The sequence below is a fragment of the Hirundo rustica genome, chromosome 3 (assembly GCF_015227805.2).
Source record: "Hirundo rustica isolate bHirRus1 chromosome 3, bHirRus1.pri.v3, whole genome shotgun sequence".
Taxonomy (NCBI): domain Eukaryota; kingdom Metazoa; phylum Chordata; class Aves; order Passeriformes; family Hirundinidae; genus Hirundo; species Hirundo rustica.
In genome coordinates, this window is record NC_053452.1 from 92,464,434 (window position 1) to 92,479,198 (window position 14,765).

Genomic DNA, 14,765 nt, shown 5'->3' on the forward strand with positions numbered 1-14,765 from the left:
ATTTTAGATAATCCTGAAGATGAAGTTGGACTTGTTTTGAGACTATTTTCAAGGCCCTGGAAAGAAAGAAGGAGATCATAGGCTGCTCCTACATTGGCACATTTGGTTATTATTGCAGACAAACAAGGTCCTTTATCACGCTGCAACTGCACAAATTATTGCCTTTCTTTCTAAACATGAGGTATTTAAAGTTATGAATTTTTCTGTAGCCCCTGGAAATATATTCTTCTTCTATCCATTTTGACTGAAAGATGCTGTAGTAGGTATTTGATACATACAACCACTATATAACAGACACATTACTTTTTAAATAATACCCAATTCAGAAGGGAATTTTGAATTACACTGTGACCACATTGATGTAATTGTAGAACCTACATAAGAGTGAGTGCCTGCAGAAGGGTGACTCACGGTTTCAGTGTTAATAAGGCCAGAAGGAATGACAGTGCTCACCTACTATGACGTCTTTAAACCACAGGACTATCTGGAATATGAGGAGCCAGAGAATCATCCTGTCTTGATATTTCAATTTTTGTGATAAAAAGCCTATTTCAGTCTCCAGCAATTTTTCCTAATGGTTAATTAATTCTTTCTGTCAAATTTTTGCCTTAAGCCTATATTAAGATTGCTCAGCTTCTTCTTCTGGCCAGTGGATCCTATCATCTGCTGGGCTGAAGAGTTCAGTATCGCAGCCTGTGAACCTGCCTCAAAGCTCTGCATTTGTGTGGCTGTGATGGCACTGCTGACTGACCCTAGTTATCACCAACTCATTACCAGCATTTCTGCCATCCTTGCTCAGGCACTGTGGAGCTGTGAGCTTGCTGGAGAGGACATTGTCCTGCCATCCTTGCTGCCATCTCAGCTGTCTGCGGAACAACCTCCTCTTGATGCTCCCTGACAGAGCCTGACCATGCTGAGGGTAAGTTCCTTAAAAACAAGCTTTGCTCCTCTGGCTGTGAAGGAAGTTACAGCCCGATCTTCCTAGAGATATCCCAGATAGTGTGTTTTGTGAGGACAGAACAGGTGATATGAGAAACATCAGGTTCATGCAAACTCAAACAGCTGGGAAGTTTGCCAGTGAGGAGATTTGATGAGGTTAAGCCACTTCCAGGTTTCTCAAAGTATAAACATATATAGCCGATCAGCCTTTTCTTCTCTACTAATGGGCACAAACTCTCTTTGAATAAGAGTACTGGAGGATAAGAGGAACACGCTCTAGAAAAAACATTAAGGCGATGACAGCCTAATGGTTTCATAAACAGAAGTTGAAAAATGCTTTTAAATTAAAGTGTCTGCACAAACAAAAAAGAAAACTTGAGAAAGAAAGCTATTACCAAGAGAAAATTTAGAGATGGACAAATCATTGCACCTTACATGGTACATGAATGGATGTTTTTTGTCATGGGACCTAATTAATATCGCAGATGAACTGTTAATAAGATTACCCACAACATAACTCTGACTAATTTTATTTCTCATGACTACTTAAATTAAGTAATATAATTACTCACACACTGGGACTAAGTTGACTTCTGATAATGTGCATTTCTAATTTAATCACAGAACAAAACACTTTTTTTAGCACCTTAGGCTAAAAAATGTATCTAAAATTATGTTGCATTTCTAATCATATAATAATTATTTTAATGTTAATAAAACATCACTTTTGCAATTAAAATCTTATTGTCCTAAATCTCACTATTTTTAATGCTGTGTATAAAATACTTCGCATAAAATGGAAACAACATAATTGCTGTCATTGAGCTAGAATGCATCATGAGTTCCCAACCCAATACTTTTGAGGAGAATACTTGGACATTAAAGCTTGGTAAAATGGGGGCTGAGTGTGCCATGTGACTACTTCATGCTTTCTCATAGGAGTAATACTCTAAACTCTTATCAGCTACCACAACGGGACTAGTTGGGGAACACTACAATTAGCTGCTGCTGCAGCTAATAGGAGATTGTTATCCATAATTCCCAAGATGGGAGAAAGCAAGCACTCAGGCAATGCTGAAACAAAGTTACTTAATCAAGAGTCTCACCTGAAGGCAAATCCTATGGCAGAGAATTGATTTCTTATTAGTACTACCTGGCAGCTTTCACTACTGAAGGATACACCTAGGCTACGATTTTCCGTAAATCGGTGGATAACCACAGCCTGTCTAAACACAGACTCTTTTGAGTCATTACTTTTTCTACAAATGCTGGCGTTACATTGAATTAGTTTTATGTATTGGGGATAAGTAACATGCAGGTTGAGTCACTGCCTCAGAGAGCACCAGCAAGACCATCAAAAGAAATCCATTTTCTTACGAAAAAGTGCAATCACAATCAGACAGCTGACATAAACCCACTAGTTCACATCAGGAGTGTGATCTTAGAGCGAGTACCCTGCTCAGAGTCACCTACCTGGCTTGGGTTGCGGAGTGGTGCAGTGTCAGAGTGCACAAACAGTGCCTTTAGGTGAAGTCAACAATGAAGTGGTACTTCAGGAGTCCACCAAATTTTTCCCCCGACAGCAGGCTTTCTGCTCAAACAAAACCCTCCCAAAATACATTCTGTAGGGGTGTAGAATCTCCTGCATCAGCTCTTTTCCTTTACAGGGCCGTTTCTCTTGCATCACAGTGCAAGCTAAAGCAAGCATAACCTTCATTAGTGCATTCAAGATTTAAGTAAGGGAAGGATCAGGTTTTATGCAGAAGATTAAAAAATCACTCAAGATTAAAAGAAAATTGGAAAAGAAAGGAATGTTGTGACATTGTGGCACTATGGTGAAATGCCTCTATTTTTCTGAAAAAAAATCTTTTCTATAGCACTTAACTGATAATTACTAGATCACAATCAGTAGTATTTCAAGGAAAAAATTATAATCTTCAAATTCATCAAGTTAAGTTTACCCTAACCAATAACTTCAGGCTTTGTAAACTACTACTGAAATCAACTGAGCTGTATATGTGAATAAATATTCAGATGCATAGTCAGGAATGCTTAAGGAAATTAATCAGAGGCCAAGTTCCTCAACTACATCTTGAAGACAAAGCTTTTTCTGATAAAGCTACAAAATGGATGTTAGCATGATTAAACATGTCTTTAAACATGCAAGACATTTAGCTCATTGATCATCAGAGAAAATTTTTGTTAAACTTAGCTATTCTTTTGAGCAAAAATAACTTGGGAAAAATATTTTAAAAATAAGTATCCATGGGTATTTTGAACCCTTCACAAAAAGCTTTAATTTTCAATTGACTTGTCAAGTTGAATTGGCTGTATAAGACTATACAGCCCAGCCTTCATTGACTGTGACTTTGGTACAAAATCAATGCACTGAAGTCTGGGAAGCTATCTGCCTGTCCCACAGAAAATGACTGTTACTACAAACAACATACTGAGAATGGCCCACTGGGTAGCTCTCACAGCGTTCAGGAAGAACGGAAGTTAACAGCAGTCAGAACAACCGTCAGGATGATTCTCACAGTTTAATAAGACAGCTGGTCAAAATTGCCTATTTTGGGATGTTAAAATTATGGGTATAAGCACAGCTGCCCAATAATCATTAACTGACCAAGATCTACTGATTGTCAAATCCCAGAATAGCAGCGCTTCAGACACTTTCCAGTAACAAAACAGATTTTTGAGATGTTGCCATAAAAGGCAATTCCTTGAGAACACTGGGATTTTTATTTTATTATAGGAAATTGATTTTCAGAAATTCAGATTAGTGAAGTCTTTTATCTTCAGTGAAAGTGGTTGACCCTGAAAAATGGCTGGAATTATATTCCAGAGTAGTTAGTTCCCAGTATTTACATTCTGCAGAAATGTCAGAATTTGTACACGAAGTTGAATGGTCCCAAATATACAACACAATGCCCATGTCTTTGAGCAAACACTAACCTTCTGTTCCATAAGCAATGTGTTTGTAGGGATTGCTGCAAATGCCTTGTAGCTTGTCTTGATCTTGTACTGCTAAAAGGGTAAACCAGAAAGCAGGAAGAGAAGTAAAACAGGGTAGAAGAGAGAGTGAGAGAGAGAGAGGGAAGAGAGGGGAAAGGTACGACAGAATGAAAGACAATTACAATCATCTTGCAGACATGTTGCAACAAAACAATGCTTATGTATTTCCTAGAAAAACGACTTCTTTTAAAAAATCTAGTGTTTCTCTTAAGGTTTTAAAGTCTGGTAATGTACATGTTTTGGTCTTAGGAATGAAGTAGGACAAAGCAAATCCCCTCTACCTTATAGCTTCCAAAGTAAGTTTAACCATTTTCTGCTTCTACTACCCTTTAATGAATATCAGGGGAGACTGTAAGTTTTTTCCAAGTTTTCTTGTGATTTGATATGAAAATGCACAACTACTTCTGTCAGTACATCCACCTCAACAGCTGCTGCTGAGTGGTGTGATCCTGAACCATGAAATCAGAGAGATTTCTGTGATTGGCTCTCATGAGACTGAATATGATCCTTAAATCCTGAATAACCTCTTTGAATGGATAGATCATCTAAATCTTCATGCAGCTTGTATAAATAAATAACTCTACCACCCAAACAAAATAACTATAGGAACTTTCACACTCTAACAAAGCTAACAGAACTGGCTATCTAAACCACACAAAATGTAGGGGTTTGGATATGAAAATTCAATGATCAATCTTAAAAGTTATTATTTTCAAATAATTTATATTTTAGACTCTATTAGTTTGCCCAATTATTTTTAAATATATACAAACCATATTTTTTTACATTTTCTTTGCAAATATAGAGGCTGAATTCAGTAATTTTTAAGAGATTGATGAGATTCTTCTATACTTATAGGAGTTCAAGAGGTAAGATTCTTAATCACATGACTTATAGAATTAGTAGTAGCAGTAGCAGTAGTAGTAGTAGTAGTAGTAGTAGTATTTGCTACATTGTTCCTTTTTAGGCAACACTGACAAAAAGTCATAAATTCACACAACAATAGACTTTTTAGTTAGTGATTGATTATTTTTGTGACAGCCAGAAATAAAGCTATGTGTTAATCAGGTCAGGTTTTTTAATGTACCATTACCTGCAAGAGTAAGTACTGATGATTATGAGATAATAGTCTGAAAGAGCATGTTGCACTTTGGGTCACTGTTTACTTTTTATTTTCTTTATATCTACTAAAGGTCTTGATGACAGCAGAGTAGGCAAAGTTTTAACTCAGATAAGAAATTTATCCACACACCTGTCTTGAAATAGCATATAGCACAACGTTTTGATTCTTTCTATACATAAATATTGTGTGCCTTTGATTTCATTCATTCTTAATTGGAAACTGGAGAATGAGTCATTCAAGAAGCCAGTAATCACAGTAATCATACTGAATGAACAGCTTGACGAAGCAGATGAATTCAAATGCTGGAACTAAACTTTTTTCTAATTTTTGGTGGGTGGAGCTTTAAAGCATGGGATAGTAATTCATATGAGATTAAGTGATTCTAACTTGGATGTCTACTACTCAGTTTCTTCAGTCAACACTAATGTTTTTTATAATTTTTTATAATTATAATTTTTCTACAGAATTAGTCTCTTCCCAAAGTAGGCAAATAGAAAGGTAAAGTAAAATCATCTTCTAAATACACCATATTCTCTCAACTAGCTGTAATAGAATTGACTAAATTGTGCTTGGATATGTAACTTTCAAATGTCAAAAGTCATGTGAGTTGAATCCTGCCCTTTGAACGTTTAGACAGCAACACTGCATAGATCTATAGATATATTTATGCATATACAAAAACTATATGCATAAGTTTAGTTATGCATAACTAAACTTACGTTTAGTTATTTTAAACTAAAAGTAAAATACTAATCACTGAGATGGAAGACCAAATTCCAAATATGAAAATAGGCATATTCACAAAATGTATCCTTGTTTGATTATAATTGATATCCATCTAAAATTGTATAATTGAACATGAGAAATACAACATCTTCACTAGTGCATAGACTTTTATATATGATGAAATGTGCATCCCATATGAAAAGAGAACTATGATCACTTTGAGGTTAGTTGTACTATTATATGAACTAAACAAAGACATAACAGACTGTTAAAATTTAAAGTCTGTATACTGCTTTCGTGTTCTTCATGACTTCCAAATGCTGTAGAACCTGAGAGCAACATGCTTTTTGGCAGGTCTAGATGAGTGGAAAGCCTAATTCAGTTTCTCATCTATATGAATATGTTTCTTTACACATTATTTCATGTTTTGTAAAATTATTTTTTCAATGCCTGAATACACTTACTAATCCACTTCCTAGAAATCTAGCAGCAATTTTAAACAGCCATGGACAGTTAGGTCTGCTGGTCTGCACCACGGCACAGCCAGAAGCAAACCAATTCCAACGTCAGAGCTTGGGCAAATGTCAGTCTGGGGGGTGTGGGGAAAAATGTCTTGTTTTTTTTTGTTCGATGATCACCTAAGACACCCACGGGGCACTGCAAAATGTGCTAGACATGTGCTATAAAGGCTTAAAATCAATGACCAAGCATCATAGCATAGAGCTCCTCATGAATAATCTTTCCTGCTTTATGGCAAGTTTTGTAGCTGTGTTGGAACTTCATGTTGCTAAAGTATGTTTGGGGTAGATCTACATGCATTCCTGAGCTACATGCAAATAGGAAAAGTCAAAGAATACAGAAGAATGACACCCCATGAAACCACTACAAAGTTTTTTCAAACCAGAAAACTAGAAGTTGTTGTTCTAACTACTGTTTCTGCAGATTTTATCTGTCCCTACTCTGTCTCACTGCCCATTTTGCTATATTAGGTCCATGAGGTTACTATTAAAGTATCTACAAAGTCTAGGGAGAGGGCTTTTCTTTCCTCTGGTCACTCAAAGTTGACACTTCACACTGATCTGTAGATTTATGTTTATATTCACTTTGCAAAACATTCCCATTTTTAAATCATTAACAAATATAAACCAAGGGAAAGCACATGCTTATATATACATATACAAGCAGTTAAACAAATTAATAGGTTACCCTTTGATTTGCATTAATTGGTGCATTTTCAAATTCTGGTTTAATAGATGCAGGTTTAATGTGTGTCTTAGTGTTGCTGCAACGACTGTTGAAGTAACATTAAGGCTGAAAAATTACACATGCCAAAATATACACACCAAAGGCAAGCACTTCTAGAGGCTGTCTTTTTCCCCTCGATGTTCACTTAGCACATTCATACAGGAAAAGATTTTGTCATGTGTCAGCTGTTGTCAGATGAAGCAATCTGCTTTTTGTCTAAAGTGGAGCTGATTAGTACTAAAGAGACCTAAATGCTATTTAGGATATTAAACTTGCCTCTCCTCAAAACGTCTCTTTTTTTCCTCCGGAAATATACTGAGATTTGAGGCTGGACTGTCACAGAATAGCCTGCTACCATTAACAGGTCAGCAAAGTTCATTCAGCTATACCATAATCTAGGGATGGAAATAAGTGAGAGCAGGAGAGAGGTTGAATGGACAGTATTATTAATACTAGACAAAGTCTCAGACTCATATTTTAAAGCCATAAGGGACCTTTCCTGCACTGAACACCCAGCTGCATCAGCTATAGATATTTTAGGTCTTCCACAACTCCAGCTGAGTCAGCTTTCTCTACATGATTAAAAATTAGACTGGACTAATAGTCCAAGTCTGTTATACTGTGGACACTCTCCCAGTCTCCATGGGATGGTGGAGCAGTTTCAAAAGTGCCACTATATTGCATGATAAAGCAGAATTAATAGGAAAAGGGACAGTAGGAAAGACAGGAGTATAATAACCTCAGCAAATACAAACCCAGGCAATAGCTCTGTACCAAGCAGAGAATATCCTTACTGCCAGAGACATCACAGTGCTCAATGCACCAGCTAGCAGGAACTGCGACTGTTTTACAGTCTGCAGGCTTGGTCATACGTTACAGTTTGGTCTCATGGGCATTTTTCTTGGAATTTCTACAATTTCATAGAACTTTTTTTTCATTAACCAATACTGACAGGGTGTAACAACACTGTACAGCCCTGCTAGGCACAATGGTTCCTCTTGGCTTGTTTGGATTTTAAAAGAACCATCCATGACAATTGCTACTTTGTGCTGATTTTAACCTCTCATTTCCAATTAACATTCTTAAGTCACCCCTGCCATGGCCAAGCTGCTAGGAGCAAAACTGACACAACTTGATCTGGCAGAGCAGGCTGTAATTTTGTGCTGTGAGCAAATAAATCAATAAACTATGACAGACTTTGTGTCATGGACAGAGGTCAGATACGAATTAGAGGAAGGGAACACAGTACAAGGGAAGCACAGAGTGCAAAGACAAAAGAGGTTGGAAAGCCTCCTGTATTTCTGGTGCCTCCTGCAACTTACTCCTCCTTTTAACATAGCAGTTCCTCTTGTTTTCACCTACCTGCTGCATGTTTTTGGATATCCTTCCCTTCCCTTCCCTTCCCTTCCCTTCCCTTCCCTTCCCTTCCCTTCCCTTCCCTTCCCTTCCCTTCCCTTCCCTTCCCTTCCCTTCCCTTCCCTTCCCTTCCCTTCCCTTCCCTTCCCTTCCCTTCCCTTCCCTTTTAAATCTACAGTGTGACTGGTTCCCGAGCCCTCCTGCAGCAATTGCCATCATTGCTTATTCTCACTCTGCAGTGGCTCTCCCGCCTTTGGGTGGATGACAAACAGCAGGAGCATGGCTGATCTGCCAGGTGTGAGACTTTTGTATTTGCAGTAGTTCGGGCTGTAGGAAGCTCAGCTTTTCTTTCCCCCTTATCCTCTGTTTAGCGCAACAAGATAAGAGGAGTTCAAAAGAAAAGGAAGACGCAGGAGACTGTCCTCGTCTTCCCCTGCTGGCCCTTGGCCACAAGGCCTTTGCTCAGGCTGAGCTCATTGTCACCTCTGGGTTAGTCCCAAGGTGTCTGGTATGAGGTAAGCCTCCTGGAAAGTGAGGACAGGCGGGATGGGGCGCTTAGGAATCACTTATCAATGGAACAGTTAGTTCATATCAATCAGATTAAACTGCTTCTTGCTTAGCCCTGCACACTTCTACAGCTTTCCCTGGGAACACATATGGATTTACTTTAGAATACGGTGAATAGAACATGCTTCATGGTTGATTTTTGACGCAGGCAAGCTTCACAAATAATGCGCACCAAATGTACATCAGAGCCAGTGGACACAAATCCACCTTTTGTATTAAATCATATTACTCAAGAATAAAGTATCTTCTTTTCTATGCTAAAGGATTCCTAAAACACCTTCTCCATAATACAGAACACAGTGCTAGCATTTTGAAAGGTAGGATTTAATTTTCACTGTCTTCACTATTGATACAAAACCTGTTCCTTTTCCATATTTTTTCCATGTCCCATTTATTTTACTAGTATTCTGCAACATGGATGTGATTTTTTTTCTACAGGGACAGAGAACTATTATAAAATAAGCATGCACCAAGAGTACCTTGGGTTTGGAGTTTTCATGGTCAGAAGGCAGGGAAAAAGACTGTGGTGAAGTCAGCTCTCTGGGTCTTGCTGGCAGTGTGCCTGGTGACTTGTCTGAGATGGGAGATCTGCACTTTAACACCGATGAGGTGGGAAAATGCTCAGGTCTTGGAGAGGAGGACTTAGACCTAAAATTTGCTTGCACCAATGAAGAATTAAATTGCAGTGGATGGGAATTAATATTACCAGTTCGTGGAACCAGTGGGGTAGAGTGAGGCCGTGGGAGAGAGCACTGCTTGGAGATGCTAGAGGGGGTAGGAGAGGAGGCACTGATCTCCTGAACAGATGTTTGGGGTGAATCTGATTTAGATCTAGAAGGTGAGTGCAAAAGACTTGGGGAAGGAGATGAGTGTTTTTCTCTGGTGGGAGACAATGCACCACTAAAACTGGTAGAAGAAAGCAAAGGATATGACCGGCAAGTAAAGATGGGCGAGTAAGTGTGTACCCTCTGAGACTTCTGAGGTGCCCAGGACCTGGAGGCAGAATACCCCAGCCCTTCTGGAGAAGGAGAGGAGGGGTATTCAGGAAAGGAAGAGGGAGCTGGGGCCTGAGGAGGAGGCAGTAAAGACTGCAAATCTGGAGAGGCAACTGATCTACAGGAGGAGACAGAGGATGACAAAGAATTTCGGCAGTCTGGAGAAAGTGATTGAACAGGAGGGTGCATTTTAGGAGAAAGGGACCTCACTGGAGGGGTGGGATGAGGCTTGGAAGGTATATGCAGATGCTGAGCCCTTCCTGAAAGCCAATAATCTTCTTTGCTGGGAGAATCTGGCCTTATAGGAGGGCTTGAAACAGATTTCCTGGGGGTTGGGGGAGTTGTTTTAAACTTTTGATCTATTGCAAGTGTTGAGGAACTAAGGGAGCTAGGGGAAAACGTGGGACAAGAAGCAGGAGAAAGTGGTCTCTGCTGAGAGGAGCCTGATCTCAAAATAGCAGTTAAGAGAGTCAGTCTGGTTGGCAGAGCGGATTTGACTCCTGACTTTGCTGAATTTCCTCTGGATAATGTTTGTGTGCAAGGCTCATTTATACTACATATGGTCGAAGAGGACCCGTAAAGAGAGGGTGGAGACAAAGGTTTAGGGCTAGGAGATAATGAATGTGTTATTATATTTACAGGGAGAGGAGACAGAGCATTCAAACTTTTGGAAGAACTGGGGGATGCAGACTGAGTTAAAGATGCTTGAATTTCAGTTGAACATGGAGGATTGGTGGAAAGACTTGGGCTTCTTGCCAGAACAGAGGATGTGGTGAAGCCTCCCATTTTGCAAACACATCCAGGGCTATGGAGACTTGGTGTTTGTCGATTATCAGACAATCGAGGAGCGGCGTACCAACTCTTTGATGCAGAAGAAGATATTTTAGACATTGAGGGAGGTGAACTATGGGAAGCAGACTGAAAGCACAGAGATGATTCTTGCTTAGAAAACCCAGTTGCTGACTGCCAGTTGTTACAGGAATCTTCCAGCGAAGAGACTTGATTCATGTTAACCATGGTACTGCACACTACTTTCTGATTAATTGGAGAAATTAAGTGGACAGCAGGTGGTTTAGAGGAAAGATGATCAGAGGTGGAAAGAGCAGAAATTAACTGGAGGAAAAAAAAAAAAAAAAAAAGAACAGAATTGTTAAAATAGGTGGAACATGTGGAACTGTTAAACACCCCACATTTTAGTCCTGTGGTCATGCGTATAGGGTTTCCATTAGTACTGCTCTGTGGATTAAAAGCATAGGGTTGTTTTAAGCTTGGACATAGAGCCTGATGGATAAGGTCCTCATGAGGAGGTGACTGAGACAGACAAGATATGTGATACTTTGAGTTTATGACATCTCAGTTTTGTTGATATAAACAAGGTTTAAGGCTACAGTATTTTTTCATTTTAGGTAAAACCCAAGACAGTAGAGCCATGAGTGTCTGGAATCATGTGGTGCCATCCACATTTATATAAACACAATGGAAGGTTAGAAAATTGCATTAGTGTACCATCTCACTTTGCCAGTTCAGTGGAAAGCAGCCTTTATGAAAATAGGATTCAAGTCAAGTGCTCTTTTTCTCATTCAGTAAACAACCCCTTCTGCAGCACTGTGATATCAGAATGAGAAATTTGCTTGGAGCTACTTTAAAGCAGACATCCAGTCTGCTTTTCAGTTCTCCTGTCATTCACAGAGCAGAGCATTTGACAGTTTGCAGGCATGTAAGGGTCCTTATCCCCTTCTCCACAGTCTTTTGATACACTAATAAAACAGTAATGAGCTCTTTCATGAGTGTCTTTTTTCTTGGGTCTATTCTAATTAGGATTTGACAAAATTAATTAGAGCATACAAGTATATTATCAACCTGTTATACAGTTTCATGCTTCTAAAGAAAGAAATTCTCCCCAAATCTTCCAAGTTATTATAATGCTGAAATTAAAAACTGAGGTATACACAATATGAATAGAACATATCAGTATGAAATAGTGATTAAAGTCAACTGTAAAATCAAAAGAATACAACACCTAACTTTTGACTGAGCAATTTGAAAACAGAGAAATTTACTTTAATTTCATCAAACAATGTAAATATAGGAACACCTATTTAACTACTGTTAGATAACCTGAAAATATTATTCAGCTCTATAAAAGACAATTGTGCCATTCAGTTTTAACACACGACTTGCTCATGGCTGTGGCTCAGCCTATGATTTTTATTTTTAATACATATGCCATACTCATAACAGAGAGGAATGATGATGATGATGTAATATAATATTGATACACTGCAAAACAAAAATAAGCACAAAACAGCTAATTTTCAAGTGAAAGCACATGCTCAAAGAAGCTGCAAAAGAAAAGTGAGACTTAGAAGCTTTCAAGGGTAAAACTAGGCCTCAATATAGGCTAAACACACACTTCAAAACCCTATTAGCCCTTGTAATTTAAAATCAGTGAGCTTTTCCTGCTAAATGATACCATACAAATAACAAGCCTTTTAAACCAAAGACACTTTCTGCACAGGGTAACTTCAGAAAATCCAGGTCAATGCTTTGATTTATAGGAATAAACACAAAACGTCCGAATGCCTTTACAACACTAACTTCCCCTTGTTTTAGACATGCCTTAAGGGGTCCCATTTCGAAGTGGAAATTCAACAGATGTATACAGGGCAAATATCGGAATATAAAAATTAATGTTGTTTATATCATTGTACCTATATGCTATTGGATTGAGAAATTAGGACTCGATGAAAATGCCACTAATTAAGAAGAAGCAAAAATACTGGAAATTGAGAATAATTTAGCAGTATTTAATCATTATGAAAAAACATTATTAAATATGTCATGAAAGATAAAATTATTTAATGAGTTGAAAAGCAGTGTGGTAATAAATCTGACAATTTGGAGCAGCCTCCTGGATTTAATAATGAATTCCAGAAGTTAATCAACTACCAAAACAGAGCTGGGGTACGAAATATCTATATTTCAAAACAGAATAGATAAATTTCTCTTACAAAGACAACAGATTAAAAGAAAGTGAGGAACAAATATGAAACTTCATAATAAAAGCACAGGATGTGCACTGACTTCTAATTGGTTAAAATTTGATAAGATTTATAAGCAGCTAAAAAATGTTCATGGTAACAGATGAAAAATATGCTCCTGCAAGTAAGATAAAGACATTTTGCAGTATTCTTCCAGTTTAAATACCACTGAATATTTATGTGCTGAGCTAATTGAGCCATTAATCTAGCCTTCAGAAATGATTTTGCTATTGAAACACGGTTCTAATAACCACATCTATAGATGATCAACTTCTTGTTTACAGAATCAGGAAATCATAATCAAAGTGGGTTGGAAGTGATCTCCAGAGGTCATCTAGTCCAGCCTCCTACTAACAGCAGGGCTCTCAGCAGCACCAGTGGCTCAGGTCAGCTGTGGCCGTGTCTCCTCAGTCTCCAGAGCTCTAATGGAGCTCCAGCACCCCCAGGCAGCCTGTGCCAGTGCTGCACCACCTCTCACTGAGGAAGCTGCTGCGGGTGTCCAGATGGGATCTCCCACGCTGTGATTTGCAGCTATCGCTGCCTCACCTGCCCCTGCAGAGAAGAGTTCGGCTCTGTCGTGTTCGTAACTGCCCTGCAAGTGGCTCTGGGCACTTCCCAGGTGCCTCCTTGGCTGTCTCCTGGTGGGAGTCAACAAAGCCAGCTCCTTCAGCCTCAGCTCACATGTGCCCCAGACATATTTACACTTTTGTGCTGGATCCCATTCCCTTCCTCACATCTCTCTTGAATTTGAGGGTTGCTGGCCACCAAACTGAGCATGGCTTTATAGTTGCAGCCTCAACAGTGCCAGGTGAGATATAATAATTTCCCACAATCAGTGGATTTTTTTTTTTTTCTGTTCAGTTTCTCTACTGGTTTTAAGCCCTCCTGTACATGAATGGGATTAGTGCAGAAATGAGTGACCAGAGTAGATTTGTGTTTCTTTAGTCTGTGATTCAACTTCAAGCCTTTTTCTCTTCTCATGAGCACCTCAGATATACATATACAGATATACCCAAAAATATATGAAGAAAGTTGAAATAGGTAGCAAGGTTACATTAGCACAAAGGGATAAAGGCACTTGAAAAATACCTTGACGCTTTGTACTTAATCGTTCCAGAATTATCAAAGTGGACATAATGCTAGTATTGAGTCTTGTCCAGGAGACCTTCAGCACATTTGAAATGGCAGAACTGAGCTGGACATAAGGCAAATGGTCATTCTGGTGAGGTCACATTGTTTTGGAAGGGCACAAAAGATGTGGTTAGTTATACCAGCAAGACCCTGAAAGATGGGCTTGTTAAACAGGTAAAGGGAAAGAGTGAGCAAACTCAGAGCCCAAAAGGCAGAAATCATGTCTGAGTGAATCATGTCTTCAATTTAAACCTGATCCTGGGCCCAGTTAACCATGCTTTGATCTCAATAGAATCTGCTTATAGATAGGACAAAAATAAAAACAAATTACCTACAAAGACTGCAACCTGAGAACCAGAAAGTCAAAAGGTAACACTGAAAACTGCAGAAAACTTGAAAAAATCCCTGAAGACAACACAGTTAATCAGACTGTGAGGTGAGACCTAATTAATATAAATGCCATTTAGAACAGTCCAGTTTCTCGCAACAAGGAAAGTGCATTGTCAAAGCAATGGCAGGAGTTTGCAGGGACTCCTGACTTATTTGTCTGGAAAAGCCAAACCAGGTGGCACTCAATGAACAGACAAATGTCAACTGACTTCAAGTAACTAAAAATCCTTCGAGTTA

The 14,765-nt window shown here is 38.8% G+C and overlaps 1 protein-coding gene across 8 annotated transcripts in view; it reads right to left on the minus strand.

The window, feature by feature from the left end:
* MLIP (muscular LMNA interacting protein) overlaps window positions 1-14,765 on the minus strand; it is a 104,363-nt gene that overhangs the window by 41,079 nt on the left and 48,519 nt on the right. For 6 of the 8 annotated variants that reach the window (XM_040057893.2, XM_040057896.2, XM_040057894.2 and 3 more), the window contains 2 exons: window positions 9,451-11,079; window positions 3,895-3,966 (listed from right to left, as the gene is read on the minus strand). The exons of 1 other annotated variant lie outside the window; for it this stretch is intronic. In XM_040057893.2, coding sequence (XP_039913827.1) covers window positions 3,895-3,966; window positions 9,451-11,079 — 1,701 coding nt within the window. The remainder of the gene's footprint in view (window positions 1-3,894; window positions 3,967-9,450; window positions 11,080-14,765) is intronic. One more of the 8 variants, XM_040057897.2, reaches the window with a different exon arrangement.